The 15367-nt window shown below is 44.3% G+C and overlaps 1 protein-coding gene and 1 non-coding gene across 3 annotated transcripts in view; both read right to left on the bottom strand.

The window, feature by feature from the left end:
- Positions 1-3830: 3830 nt before the first annotated feature.
- On the bottom strand, positions 3831-3994 carry LOC132107443 (U1 spliceosomal RNA). Its single transcript, XR_009424297.1, has one exon. It is a non-coding gene; the product is annotated as a U1 spliceosomal RNA (small nuclear RNA).
- Positions 3995-11384: 7390 nt separating this feature from the next.
- The window catches only part of LOC132106949 (meprin A subunit beta-like), a 36216-nt gene continuing 32233 nt past the window's right edge, over positions 11385-15367 (bottom strand). Inside the window, exons 7-14 of one of the 2 annotated variants that reach the window (XM_059513061.1) lie at positions 14903-15081; positions 14540-14758; positions 14222-14374; positions 13327-13542; positions 12784-13251; positions 12459-12644; positions 12270-12382; positions 11385-11722 (exon numbers count right to left, since the gene is read on the bottom strand). In XM_059513061.1, the coding sequence (XP_059369044.1) occupies positions 11681-11722; positions 12270-12382; positions 12459-12644; positions 12784-13251; positions 13327-13542; positions 14222-14374; positions 14540-14758; positions 14903-15081 (1576 nt within the window). In that variant the 3' untranslated portion in view covers positions 11385-11680. The remainder of the gene's footprint in view (positions 11723-12269; positions 12383-12458; positions 12645-12783; positions 13252-13326; positions 13543-14221; positions 14375-14539; positions 14759-14902; positions 15082-15367) is intronic. The other variant, XM_059513060.1, reaches the window with a different exon arrangement.

The raw sequence follows: 15367 nt of genomic DNA, 5'->3' as shown, positions 1-15367 counted from the left end.
GCAGTTATGTGCTATTCGCTTCCAAGTGGTTTCTAAAGATATTTACTTGCCAGTTTTTTCGTATTACGGTCCTTTAAGTCCCCGTGAAACGGAAGTTGCAAACGACTTTTCTCCAGTGTTGTGACGTATTTCCAAGAGAAACGGAATAATAAATGAGGAAAATAATGGGCGTGGCTTATTTTCCAACTAGCATCTGATTGGATCTAGATAAGTAGGTGTTTTATTCAAAAAATGGAGGCAGATCTAAACGCAAGTTTACAATCGGTTGTTGAGGATTACTCGCCACCTGAATCGTCGCAATTTAGTTTTCAGCAGGAGGAGGAGGAAGATGAAGAACAGGAACACACGGAGGATCATTTACAAAAATGCACCTCCTCGCCATCTCTCCTTTCACGCGCTGTCAATGCTCGCAAACACACAGGCAGCCTGTCTACTGTCAGCCTGTCTACTGTCAGTGTCAGTTGGAGGGGCATGGTTACGGATTAAGCAGACACCAAATTCCTCAAGCCTACGTCATCAGTGAAGGTCCTCCAATGCAGAGGGGAGGGACATTTTCAGATTTTGATTAAAGATTATGAAGCCAAAATTTTTTTTGAGTGGATTGGCTCGCATGGATGAATTGTTCAGCACAAAACGATCAATTTAGGCGAACAAAGTAAATATAGTCAATTTTGATTTCATGTGGACTTTAAAAGGCGACAGTTATTTCCCAGATAGCAAACATCTCGGTTACGTATGTAACCTTGGTTCCCTGAATAGGGAACGAGATGCTGCGGTGACGTCACCACGTATGGGAACACCTTCGGTGTGACGAATGTCTGAAGCCCTATACCATCCCGCCAATCCTATTGGCCAAATAGCGCGCGGCACCGCCCAGCATGCGTAGGCATATATATACCTGGTGCCGCGCGCCATTTACCTCAGATTTCATGACGAGAAGAGAAGAAAGCTATCAAGGTACGGCACGGCCAGAACCGCAGCGTCTCGTTCCCTATTCAGGGAACCAAGGTTACATACGTAACCGAGATGTTCCCTTTCATAGGTCACTTCGATGCTGCGGTGACGTCACCACGTATGGGAACGCTATACCATCACGCCTGACGTACCTGATAGCTTGGATCCAAGGAAGCATCTGCTCAAGCGGAGAGAACCCGGGAGCCAGGAGCCATCCTCACATCCAGACTGTAAGACCTGATAAAAGTGCTCGGTGAGGACCAGCCTGCCGCAGCACAGATATCATCCATAGAAGATCCACTGAGAAAGGCTTGAGAAGAAGCCACTGCTCTCGTGGAATGACCTTTTACTCCTAAGGGCGAAGCGAGCCCGCGCGCCTCATAGGCCAAGGAAATAGCCTTCACCAGCCAATGGGACATGCGCTGTTTCGTAACTGCATGGCCCTTATTCTTATGTCCAAAACAGACAAACAGCTGGTCAGACTCACGCCATGGGGCAGTGCGATCCACATAAGTCTTCAACGCCCTCACAGGGCAAAGACTTAGATCTCCAGACTCTGTCGCAGCAGGAGAAAAGGCCTCCAGGACCACCTGCTGAAAATGAAAAGGATTAGACGCGACCTTAGGAACATAATTAGGCCTAGGTCGCAACAACACTTTCACAGAGCCTGGTGCAAACTCCATGCACGAGGGTGAGACAGAGAGAGCCTGTAAATCCCCAACTCTTTTAAGGGAGGATAAAGCCATGAGAAGAAGTGTCTTCAGAGACAGGAGCTTATCCGATACAGTTTCCAGGGGCTCAAACGGATGCCCTGACAAACCCAGTAACACAATGGATAAATCCCATGAAGGAACTCGCACAGGGCGGAAAGGCCTCAACCGTCGCGCACCCTGTATAAAGCGAGAAACCAGTGGATGACGACCCACTGAAACACCACCTATATGCTCATGGTGAGCTGAGATAGCTGCCACATAAACCTTCAGGGTGGCTGGTGTCAATCCCTCCGAAAAACGGTCTTGAAGAAACTCCAGTACTGAAGCCACAGGGCAGTAAACTGGATTCACATCATGAGTTTCACACCATGTCATAAACAGTTTCCACTTGAAAGCATATAAGCGTCTCGTGGAAACTGCTCTAGAGTTCAGTATAGTCTCGGTAGTTTCAGCAGAAAGACCGGGACATATCAACTCACTCCGCTCAGAGGCCACGCCCACAGGTTCCACAGATCTGGCCTGGGATGCCAGATCAGTCCCTGTGCTTGCGATAATAAATCCCGTCTGAGGGGAATCTCCACCGGAGAGCCCGCTAACAGATTGATGAGATCCGCAAACCACGGCTGTGTGTGCCATCGCGGAGCCACCAGCAACAGCTGTCCCACTCTGTCCCGCCGTATTCTGCATAATACCGCTGGGACCAGCCGAATCGGAGGAAACGCATACAAGCTGGTCCGAAGTTCAGTCGTCCGGGGATGTGAACAGCCCGGATCGACAGAAATTTGTCGTGAGACCAAAGAAGAATCCGCCTCGCCAGTCTGCACAGAGGGCGAGAACGTAATCCTCCCTGATGGTTCAGATAAGCCACGACCGCAGTGTTGTCCGTTCTGAGAAGCACATGACGGCCGGTCAGTAGACTCGAAAAATACTGGAGAGCCAGAAAAACCGCCAGTAATTCCAATTTGTTTATGTGCCAGCTGCGTTGTGCCGCTGTCCACACTCCGTGGGCTGGGCGCCCCTGACAAACAGCTCCCCACCCGGTCAAAGACGCGTCTGTCGTGACAGTCTCTCGGGAAGCACAAATTCCCAGCCGAACCCCGGTGAGGAGAAATTCGGCTGATGTCCATTGTTTTAACGACATCACACACCTCCGCGTCACCGAGATCGTTCGATGCGGAGAACAACGGGGTGAAATATTCTGTCGTTTCGTCCACCACTGAAACGGGCGCATGTAAAGCAAACCCAGATGAATCACGGGAAGCGCCGCCGCCATTAGACCTAGTAGTCTGAGGCACAGTCTCACTGTCACTGTGTGACCCGCCCTGAAGTGCTGAACGCATGACGTAATCGACTGAGCGCGCGGGACAGAAAGCTTTGCTGTCATCGCGCGAGAGTCCAAATCTACTCCCAGAAAGGTAATCCGTTGAGAGGGGATTAATACACTTTTCTGGAAGTTTGTGCGTAAACCCAGGCTGTGTAAATGATTTAGCACAATATCTCGATGAGAGTGTGCTTGAGTCTGAGATTGCGCTAACACCAGCCAGTCGTCCAGATAGTTTAACACACGGACGCCCCGGAGCCGCAACGGGGCCAGAGCTGCGTCCATGCATTTTGAGAATGTACGGGGAGCTAGCGCTAAGCCAAAGGGAAGAACGCGGTACTGATACGCTTTGCCCTCCAAAGCGAATCTGAGGAACTTCCGGTGTCTCTCGATGATCTGAATATGAAAATAAGCATCCTTCAGATCGATCGTGACAAACCAGTCGTTTGGTTGAATCTGAGACAAAATAGATTTTACCGTCAACATCTTGAAGTGAAGTGAAGTGAAGTGAAGTGACATTCAGCCAAGTATGGTGACCCATACTCAGAATTTGTGCTCTGCATTTAACCCATCCGAAGTGCACACACACAGAGCAGTGAACACACACACACTGTGAGCACACACCCAGAGCAGTGGGCAGCCATTTATGCTGCGGCGCCCGGGGAGCAGTTGGGGGTTTGATGCCTTGCTCAAGGGCACCTAAGTCGTGGTATTGAAGGTGGAGAGAGAACTGTACATGCACTCCCCCCACCCACAATTCCTGCCGGCTCGGGACTCGAACCCACAACCTTTCGATTGGGAGTCCGACTCTCTAACCATTAGGCCACGACTTCCCTATAATTCAGGGGAGAGCGCGAACGCAGTCCCCCACTACCATAAATTATGCAGTCGAGATTCCCACATTTGGGGAATTCGCAGGGGTCAGCATGGCCGTAGTGCAATGGACAAGCCTCGCCCTGGGTGAACCGCCTTCTTGATCATGGCGTCTCCCCTGCCAGGTAAGTATTGAATTTGCTCGACCTGAGTGCAAGATTTAGACGGCGTAAATCCAGAATGGGTCGTAATCCGCCGTCCTTTTTTGGTACCACAAAATAACGGCTGTAAAACCCTGACTCCATCTGAGAGGGGTGTACTTCTTCTATAGCCCCTTTGCTCAGTAGAGCTAACATTTCCTGTCTCAGCACCGCCATGTCCATCGGTTTCATCACCGTGGAGAGAATTCCGCGGAAAGGGGGCGGGCCTTTCCGAAACTGAATGGTGTATCTGTGACAAATTGTGCGTAACACCCATTGAGAAATGCCAGGCAAGCGTTCCCACGCGGCCCGAAACAATATTAGCGGTTTCAACATGTTCGTTTCCTGCAACGCTGTTGCACACATAGAAATGTCCGGGCACGAAAGACTCACGGTGTTCGTGCACAGGGGAAGTATATGCAGAGCAGGCGTTGTATCTCGTTGTACGTAATCCTGAAACGTGTCCACGGCAGGAATTAGGCCAACAGATTGAGCATCGGGCTCTGCCGCTAGCGAAACAGCGGCGGCTGAGCGAGCCGTCATGACGGGCCGTTCGATGAAGACCCTTTGAAGCGCTCCTCGAGCTCTGAAAACTGGATCGTGCATAGTGTCTGAGGAAGCGATTGGTGTTACAGTTCGCTCCAATGCTGTTCGAGGCGCTGTTTGCGGCGAAACAGTCAGGGTTTGAGCGTGGGGACTGCAATGAGAGTGTTGGATGCGCGAAAGCGGTCCAACAGCGCTCTCTAGCGGAGGGCACAGTCCCTGGCAGGCAGCGAAAAAATCAGGAGCTGCTGTTATGTGCCCGAGAACGAGAGGCCTTGGCCGTCGAACTCAGGTTCAACCTTTTTCGCTGGCGTTGTTGAGCCGGTGGAACAACCCTAGGGCCCCAGTCCTTGCGAGGGGGCGCCATAGGTGAAGGCTCTTCCCGAGAGGGCACTCGCTGGCGGTGAGAGGAGGTTGAGCGAGAACGCGCGGGCGCCTGACGGCGTTCAACCTCTCTGGGTCTGCGGGGAATCAGCTGGCGGAAAGTGGCTGATTGTTGTTTCGCTGCTGTGAACTTCTCCACCACTGAAGTGACCGCCTCTCCAAATAAACCGTCCTTAGACACAGGGGCATCCATGAGGAAAGATTTATCCTTTTCCTTTATATCGGTGAGATTAAGCCAGAGGTGGCGCTCAACCGTAATTAATCCAGCCATGGAACGGCCCACTGCTCGAGCAGTATGTTTGGTAGCACGAAGCGCCAAATCAGTTGCTCGCCGTAGTTCCTTGACCGCCTCAGGTGTAATGCCGTCCCCCTCGTCCAATCCTTTTAACAGCTCCGCTTGGTAGGCCTGAAGGACCGCCATGGAATGAAGCGAAGCAGCCGCTTGACCAGCGGCCATATAGGATTTTCCCACTAAACTAGACGTGACTCGACACGCCTTCGAGGGGAGGAGGGGGCGGGACTTCCACGCCGCGGCCGAATTAGGCGCAAGATGTTCGGCGAGAGTCTCCTCCATCGGCGGTATCGCTGTATAGCCGTGACTCGCCATGCCCGAAATGGTGGCGAAATCCGCGGCCGCAGCGTTCGTGATGCGCGCCGCAAACGGCTGTTTCCAGGACCTCGAAACCTCCTGGTGGAGGTCCGGGAAAAAGGGTAAAGGCCTCCGGGGCTGCGCAGGTGTCCGACTAGTTAGAAAACGGTCGTCCAGCTTCGAAGAAGGTTGGGCCTCGGCCTTCTCAACCTCCCATTCCAGCCCCAATGTACCCACTGCACGGGAAACCACATCCAACAGCTCACTGTAGGAGGGGGAAACACGCCTCTCCTGTCCACTAGGAGGGAGAGGGCTCGTGTCGGCCGCGAAGTCCTCGGACCCCGAGGCCGCAGTGGAAAGAAGGTCGTCATCATGGCGGTCACAACCGAAGGAGATGGCACTACATGCCCCCGGTGTGGGCCGTAAATCCTCACAGGAAAAGACGACAGGTTCAAAAGTTTTCCTGTGTATTAGGGTAGGGGAGAGCGAGCGATGTGGAGAGTAATTTTCCATCGCTGAACTGTCCTCGAGCTCCATGTCACACGTGTCACCCCAAGCTATCACCTCGTGCGGTGCCTCGGCAGTCGCAGAAGTGGTGTGGCGGGGGTTAGACACGGCGACATCGGAGAACACATCTACCCTCGAGCGAAGGACCCTGAGTCGCAGGCCATCGCAATGGGCGCATGAAGAAAGGCCGCTAAGCGCCTCCTGTGCGTGGTGTAAGCCTAGGCAGACTACGCACCTGTCAAGAGTGTCCCCCTGAACGATGTACCTGGTACACGGGTCCTTGCACTTCTTGAAACTCATCGCGTCGGCGGAGAGGAGTATACTGCTCGTGACGATCGCTGAGAACGCGAGACAATAGGGCACAGAAGATTCGCTTCGTACTGAAGGAATGAAATCTGAGGTAAATGGCGCGCGGCACCAGGTATATATATGCCTACGCATGCTGGGCGGTGCCGCGCGCTATTTGGCCAATAGGATTGGCGGGATGGTATAGGGCTTCAGACATTCGTCACACCGAAGGTGTTCCCATACGTGGTGACGTCACCGCAGCATCGAAGTGACCTATGAAAGGGAACTGACTCCGCAACGGATCCGCCCCAGAGGTATCACAAGCTCCAGAACGGATCCGCAAAACGGGTCCGGAACAGATAAGGATTGTGGATCCAGATCAGATCCGGGGCAGAGCTGCCCCGTGTCCGCCGATAAGGTAGTTCATCCGCCGCGGATCCGATCAGGAGCCGTTTATGAAGCACCTGATCCGCCGCAGATCCATTTATGGACCCGTTTATTAAGTGGGTCATTTGGTCTGGATACCTTTCAGATCACTCTCGAACTAGTACTCTGGTCACAACTCGCTACACATAAATATTTAAAATCTAAATGGACCAACATCAGATAGACTGGATTGCTCTATAAAAGCTTGAATATTTAATGTCTGCCTTTATTAATATTAATAAAACATGATGAAATCATTCAGAACTTTAGCCAGTTACAATAAAACTATAAAAAGTCTGTAAATGCATTTACAATCTGTAATTATTTTTAGATTAATTATGTTCATTAATTGGTATTGAATAGAATTATTACAGTAAAGGAAATGCAACCATAAATTGTACCAATTTTTTTATTTATTATTTAATGAAAAATAAGACTTTACAACATTAAGAAGAGTAAATATTTGAGCAACATCTTTTTGTTAACAGTTGTACTGCTTAATTTTTTATTTGATTTTTTGTAGAAACTGGATTTCATTTAATTTTCTTTGAAAAGAAAATTAAAAACAAGTTGATTCTTTGAATAAAAAAAACATTTATCTAAAATAGTAACCTTGTACCTTTATTTTATTGTAACTGTTCAAAACACTGAAGGTAACAATGAAGCTCTGAAGAACTCTGCTGCTGGGTGCTCACAGTGGGACGTTCCTTGAGCTTCCCTTATCAGCTGCCAGGCTGACCCACTATATATTGTGCGTTTTGTGATTTCTTCATCAGTGGCGGCACGTGATACATGGCTCTCACAGCACCTGTAATACACAAGCAGATTTTCATTTTAAAAAATTCATTCACATTGAAGCTACCAGTTTTTTTTTTTTTTTCAAAGGATACATATAACCACTGCCTTTAAAACAAAAGTGTACAACCTGAAATTTAATAGGTACAATATGTAACTTTTGGCGCTCTAGCATAGCGCTGTGCAGATAAACGATATTATATTGAATTGCGATAAAATATGTCAATAATGATGAGAAGCCCTAGGCATTTTTATTCGATATGGATTAATATAAGAGCCAATCATACAGCAAAAATATGCGACAACAGCCATGTTGTCAAAGAACAAAGTCAATTCCAAAAGCTTCCTAAGTCGATGAATCAGTATATCATGTGAATTAATGTGGCTGACTCCCTGATCAGTGCCCTGACTACTGAACTAGGGAGCTGATTGAGACGCAACCATAGACTTTACTTGGGTGGGTCGCCCAGGTATATTTGGAGACACATTTATGCTTTTATTACTTTTATCCTCTCAGACTTTTGTATCCGGCCAAGATAATGAAACCATCTGCGATTGAATGAAAATCTCCCCTCGCCCTATGTGTTTCGTACCTGCTCGTTGTGTGTGCGTCAGAACTGTTTGCTCCCGCTGACATTCCCACATTTACTTACACAGGAGGAACTTCTTGGACTCCGTCTGGCTGAATACTTTTTTCCCCATTCACACCCTTCCAGTTGATCCTCCTCCCAACATCATCATGGAACATGCTGGAAAGGATGTTCCACCTGACATGTTTTGTGTCATGGCCCCCAACAGTTGCAAGGGAAGAAATCTAAAATGTAACAAAAATGCGGTCAATTTCTTATATATTAAAAGGTTAGTTCACCCCAAAATTAAAATTCTGTCATTAATTACACAAATTAAGATATTTTGATTATATCCGATGCATGGAAGTGAAACCAACAAAGTAGGTTGTAAACCTAAAAAGTAGGTTTTTAAACAAAAACTTCTCTGAAAATTCTTTGTATACTATGTACACTCCATCACTGCTTTCCACAGTGTTATATATAATGCAAATCTCGTTTCAAATAACAAACACAACCTAAGAAACAGCCTAAAACGTAGGTTTTAAACTTTTAACCTTGTATGAATCTTTAGAAAACAAATGGCACGTGTATTACATGTTAAAAGTTGTAGTGTGGACCATTATAAGTAGGGCTTGACGATTAGGACCTAAAATCAAAACCTCGATTAAACATTTTACCTCAATTATTGAGCATGAGCACCGAGCTCGATATAATACACATCGGATCATATAATCGTTTGAATGTCTAAACTGGCAAACCGTAGGCTAATACACAAACCATAAAACACATACAACTGACAGTTTAGTGAAGACGCAAGACTCACTGCTCGTGCGCCATCTCTGTGTTTTACGTCAATTGCGTCGGTTAGAGGTTCTGAATTTCGGTTTCGAGTACTTTGATTAATCGTCCAGCCCTAATTATCAGTATTTGACAAAATAGCTGGCTAAATCCAGTTTAAAACAGTTTTTAATCTTACTTTACTCAGATGTTTGTTTAAGATGAAATCGAAAGATGCAATACTCCAAAAACACACTGGTGGCACTTGAATGAGCTGTAAGCTGCAACAGAACACACACACAAACAGTAACTTATTAATTATGAATTAATATGGTAAGAAATAAAATGGTATGAATCTTTTGAAATGGCACATTTATTACATGTTAAAAGCTGTAGTTGTGGACCATTATCAGTATTTGACAAAATCAAGTTTAAAACAGTTTTTAATCTTACTTTCCTCAAACGAGATTAAATAGAAAGAAGAAATACTCCAAAAACACACTGGTGGCACTTGAATGAGCTGCAACAGAACACACACACACACACGGTAACTTATTAATTATGAATTAATATGATATGAAATAATGATCTGAAACAACATTACATGAGGTGGAGAATAGTCATATCATATGTAAACAAAAAAATAGACTCAAACAACTAGAAGTTCAGTGAAAAAACAGGTAACCTTAGGCCTAATATTAGCTTGCCTGCTATTTTACTCGAAAGGAGTGAAAATTTGCGTTTAGGTCACACTGGACTGAAACCTTATTTAAAAAGCTTATTAAATATTTTACTTTTTACTCAAATCTGAGTTAACGCTAATGACACTGAAGAGCTAACTTGGCCACAGTCATTTTTTTTTAAATTACAAACATTCAAAAAAATCAATTAATGGTAAAGTTACTTGATACAACTGTTCAAATAAAGCATATTTTAACTACTCTTACCGTGTTCAGTCTTCACCGACCTGTCGGCTCCAGCTTTTCCACAGTGAGGAGAAGGATTCAGTGACGATGATAATTGAAAAAGGCGCGTCCGGTTAGTTAATCCGCCCAGCGTCTGTGACGAGCACGCAAACTGACAGTGCGCTGTGCGGAGGCGGGGCATATTCTGTGCGCGTTGTCGAATTGAATCCGAGCGTACAGCGGAGCAGGCGACTTGAAGGCGGATTCGCCCCGGAGTCTGTTGCTATCTGGGTTTACTCACACTTGCTATCCTGCGTCGAAACACTAGGGCATATGCGTTTTAGATGAATTTTGAGTGATCACACCGGTGAAATAGGTCCCTAAATGATTTGGTCCTACCAGGAAACTTGCATGGAAATTAAAATTAAGCATTTAGCAGAAACTCTTTTATCCAGAGACTTTTTTTGTCGTTTTTTTTGTTGTTTTTTTTTCATGGAACTTATGTCTGTATCATTTCCGTGAGGTTTAAACGTGCGCGGTAAGGCGAATGTAATGCCTTTGCTTCTTGGTTAAAAGTGGCATCATCATCCGACGGAACGTTTGTATCTGTAGTCCAAATCTATGCGCAATCCACACTCCAGATCAGCAGGTGGCGGTAATGCACCTTTACGCTGGTTTGCCAAAACCGCCATAAAACACTAGCAGAAGAAGACGGAACTGCGTCATGACGTCGTTTAACAAACTTTAGCCGCTAACCTGCTTTTAGATGCCAACTGCCGTAAAAATCCAATGAAGAAAAATAAGAACCTGTTTTTAGCGTCTTCGCCTGAAAATGTATTGGTTAACATCGCGCGGTCTGCGCCGCTAGAGGAAGCGGCCTCAAACTGACACTCGGCCGGAACGCCGGCGTGAAAGGCTGAGCCGCGGTGAGAACTGGGGTTCGGCTAAGGCTGGTTGGATTCGGTCTGCTGGAGAGCTCGGTCTCGGGCGGCACGATCGTTGTGTCGAGCAAGGCGAGCTCGGAGCTTGCACAGTCTATTGGCCACGACATGTGGCTTGGCGAGGAGAGCAGCGGTCACGATTACGCTTAATGCTGCTCAACGGCCGTGTTTGGCTGGGTAGAAATGATCTCGGGTCCGGCAAAAGCAGCAGGTCTTATAAATCCCCTGTGTAGCTCTCTTCGTTGGTACGAAAATTGGGTCTGTGGTAAGGTGACAGACGAAGCGAACCAGCATGCTGATAAACCGTCAATGGATAGAGGGAAGTCAGCGATATATTTATACTATGGGATTGAGTACTTGATTATGGTCCACCTGTGTTGATTAGGCTAGTTGATTAGATTAGTTGATAAGTATCTGACGCGCTCCTCCCGAATCTTATTAATAAAATTTCATATCTGGTTAAACCTACAGTCCAATCGCAGGCATAAATTTACAGGATGACAACCAGGTCATGATCTCAGAGAATGTGATGTTTCTCACATAGAGCAGTGCCAATGGACAGCTGCATCTCTTGATAATTCAGGAATGTAAATTACATTACAATTATTTATAAAACATCACTTTGTTACAGACTACAATATACCACTAATAAACTGTGGGAGCATTGATGGTTGACTATTTGTGTTGATGCTTTTACATTTATTCATTTTGCAGGCTGTTTTATCCAAAGCAACTTACAAATGAGGAAAACAAGAAGAAAATCATCTTAAGGAGGCAATGAACATGAGAAGTTCTAGTAATCTAGTAATAACGTTTTTTGAGCATAGTACTTATCAGGTTTTTTTTTTTTTTAATGCAGGTTATAATTCAGTAGCTCCAGTTCAGCTCACAATATACGGCCAATTCTGGAAAGATTTCTCTCTCTCCATAGAGGCTTCTTGATGTATGCTGCATCTCATGGGGATCTTTTATTCCATGGTCCCAGGACTGTCGGGTTCTGTAAGAGAAAATTCAGTTTAATGGGGGCAGTGTTGAGAAGGTTTGGAAATTTGGAAGTGTAATAGATTACAGATTACAAGTTACCCTATGTAAAATTTAATAAATAGTGTATTTCAATTGCTTTAATAAAGTAATGTTTCTGATTACATTTGATTATTTTTCTAAATTTCTAATGTTTTTGATGATTAATCATTTTCAAACATTTAAAGCAGGCAGGGTTAATCTTTCAGTCTTTAAATAAAGAAAACATATACATAAACATAAATAGGAAATAAAACAGTTGTAAGAAATCAATCATATGTATGTGAGTGAAAATATTCTGATAACCTTTTTGTAATCTGTAATTTTTTATAGGTAACTGTAATTTAACTACACATATTCAGTAACTAACAGATTATAATATTTATTTTGTAATTAAGCTACATAATTTGGTTACATGTAAGTTACTCAACAACACTGAATGGGAGTTACTGTACATACATTTACATTTAAAAATGGTACAATTATCAAGTTTAGTAAGAGAAAACTGGGAAATAGATGCATACAACCATCTGTCTCTTTGGCTCCCCCGCATCACGGTCATCAATCTCTAATCGCAGGTCTCTGATTTCCGGTCTCCAAGACTCTCTGGTCTGAGTCCCCAAAAGTCCAGTCACATCTATTGGTGAAGTTGAAATTTAAACTCTTGTCATATTTCATAAGAATTTCACTGGTATTGAATAAGAACTGCACACCTTTAAGGGAGAGGAGAAAGATGACATCATCTCCTTTGATGAAGCTTCGACTCTTCAGATGATCATGTGTGATGTAATGGCTGGTACCGTAACCCCTCCCCCGGTAGAATTTACTACCATCTGTGTCAGTGACTAGACTGCCTACTTTTCGTGGGTTGTCCCAAAAATACTTAACATTACCTGTGGCTGCACAAAGAGAGAAGATTCTATTTAAAAACACATATTGCCTTTTATCTCTAAGAAATTTGTAACCAAGTATCTGCATTTATCATATCAGCATTAATGGCACATAAAAATGACTCATAACTATAACTTTGTTTCTTACAGTCTGTGAAGGTCATGTTTGGATCTGTAGTGATCATCTTAATGTTGTTCATGCGATGTTGGATGTCTGGATTCTGGTCCATTAGCTCCATAGATGCCTGACGCCATGGACATGGCCATTGGAGATTGTTGTCTTTGGGTCCAGAGGTTAAGTGGAGGTATATTGCCATTATATGTGGACTATCCTTCAAGCCATTAATGTTCAAAGAAATCTGAAATGAGTAACCATCTGGGGACAGGAAGCGGGGACTGTAGGTATCGGAACCGGCAGGGGTTGTAGCGAGAAGCCTTTTAAAATCACGAATGCGCCAAGTGTATTGAGGACACTTGGTCTCTGAAAGGTTGATGTCGTCCAGAGACAGACCACCCTTTGATGGTTTTCTTCCTTTAACCCCTTCAAACACTACTCTGAATTTATCAGAGACATTTAGCATAACATGGTATAGTTCCCAGGAGCCTCGAAGTCCACCTAGGTTGTACAAGTATAAGTTACACATAGGCTAAAGGCATTAATCTATTGGTGTATTAAACAAAAAATTATTACCACTTATCTTCTGAATGAGTCTCAGAGCTCCTTTGGGGTTTTTAACTGTGTATTCACGCACCCAGATGTTTAGCTGGTCATCAACGCTTCCACTGTTGTAGTGATAGAACTGCAGGCATTGGGAGCGTCTTTTGGGATGAAAGAGGCGACTTTCCAGGAAAGCATTTTTACCCTTGGTTCCTGTGGCTGTGATGAAATGCATGAAGAACCCAACACCTGTGGAAGTACAAACTTTATTAGATAATAGACCATTAAACCAGTCTTCTCACTTTCTCTTTGGACCTTATAATTGAGTTGAAAAAATATTTTTCATGTCATATTACAATCCTTGACAAGAAATGTCTTGAGAAAATCAAAGAATATTTCCTAATGGTATCAGTAAAATGTGTTTATCATGAAGACCAAAGTGCCACCATCAAAAAAGAGATATCAATGCAGGATTATGGACTATGTATTATTCAACCTTTTACGAAGTGGTTAAGTAACAAAAATTTAAATAAAACAAATAGTCTTCCATGTGATATCGGGAGTGTAACATAAGGATTTTCTAATATAGCTGCTGAGAAAGTTGGTGGTAACTTTGCAAAAAATATATATTCTATGTGAAAAAGTTCAATATTACACACAAAACTCCTGCTTGTTGTGACTCACAGTGACTAGAGTCTGGATTTTTGACACATCGCAATCAAAGATATTTGCATTTATATGGAGTTTGGACAAATAAGGTTTCACAATGGACAGGGCTACTGAGCATGATGGTGCATAAAACTTCATGGTACTTGCATGAAGTTTTATTGCTAGTGATCTTGTGGCTCAAAAATGGCAATTTTCATGGTAAATAAATGCAAAACATAGCTGGGTTGAATCCTGCTTTTGTGGTTAGGGGTGTTCATACCTTTACATTGATCCAGGTTGGTGTAGTCCGTCTGTGGACCGCCCTTTACTCTTTGTACACGAGCCCACTTGGCATTTCCACCATCACCCTGGATCATACCACAGATATTTGGCTCCTCAAACTGGCAAGAGTCCAGAAATATTGAGGCTGTAGCTGGAAGAATTATAAAATATGTTTAGAACAAGATGAGTATGAGAAGCAAAGTATTAGATGAGAAAGTAGTCTTTATCTTTTCAGTCAAACTAATGTCAGTGTATTTATATATAGGAATAAATAATGGAGGATTATACCACATAACGTGCTTAATCATAAACTTACTACAATTGTATAGGCGGTTCAGCTTGAGCAGGTCACTGTCACTAAACTCCATGCGTTGACCAATCACATCCAAGAATTCTGGTATTTTAGTAACAATGGTTGGTTCACTGCCTTTGCTGAAGGATGTCTTACTGTAGTGCATGACTGAACCATAATCATAGGGGACACCGAGAGAGCTTGACACCGTTTCATTATATGAATTAAAGTTGTGCTCTTTACCTAAGTGAAAAACAAACCGTGAATTAGTTGATGAACAAATTACTTTGTATTTAATATAATTATATTCATACTGTAGATTTTGGGAGTTTTGTAAGACAGAATGATCTTATTATTGATGCGTGTATTTAAGAATTCAATAGTTACCCTCTTCAATCTGGTCCCACATGATGGTGACGTAGTCGTCTCTGTCAGATCTGGATTGTTCGTGCCAGAAACCCAGCGCATGCAGAAACTCGTGCTCCACTATTCCTAAACTGTCACAGCCTGCACCAATTGACAAGTTTTGTTTCCCCCTCCGTCGATTCCCCACTTTTGAGTAACATCTGATTGAACATAAAAACATCACCTTTTCAGCACCCTAAATGTATACACCCTTTAGATACAGTGTACAGATACGTTTGTACATGTGCATTGTTTGTACTTTGTCCTAATGTTTGTAATGGACCATGACACAGCAATGGAGATTGTTGTGCAAAATAACAGAGAATGTGGGATGGCCAGTGAAACCATTTTGGAGGTGATATTAAATCTGGTAAGGAGGGTGTATGAGAAGCTGGTTTATTTAATTGAAAAATCCAAACAAAGCAGCACCATGATTGTAAACCTAAC

This window comes from Carassius carassius, chromosome 27 (genome assembly GCF_963082965.1).
Source record: "Carassius carassius chromosome 27, fCarCar2.1, whole genome shotgun sequence".
NCBI classification, from domain to species: Eukaryota; Metazoa; Chordata; class Actinopteri; order Cypriniformes; family Cyprinidae; genus Carassius; species Carassius carassius.
This window is presented reverse-complemented; position numbering and strand designations above follow the sequence as displayed.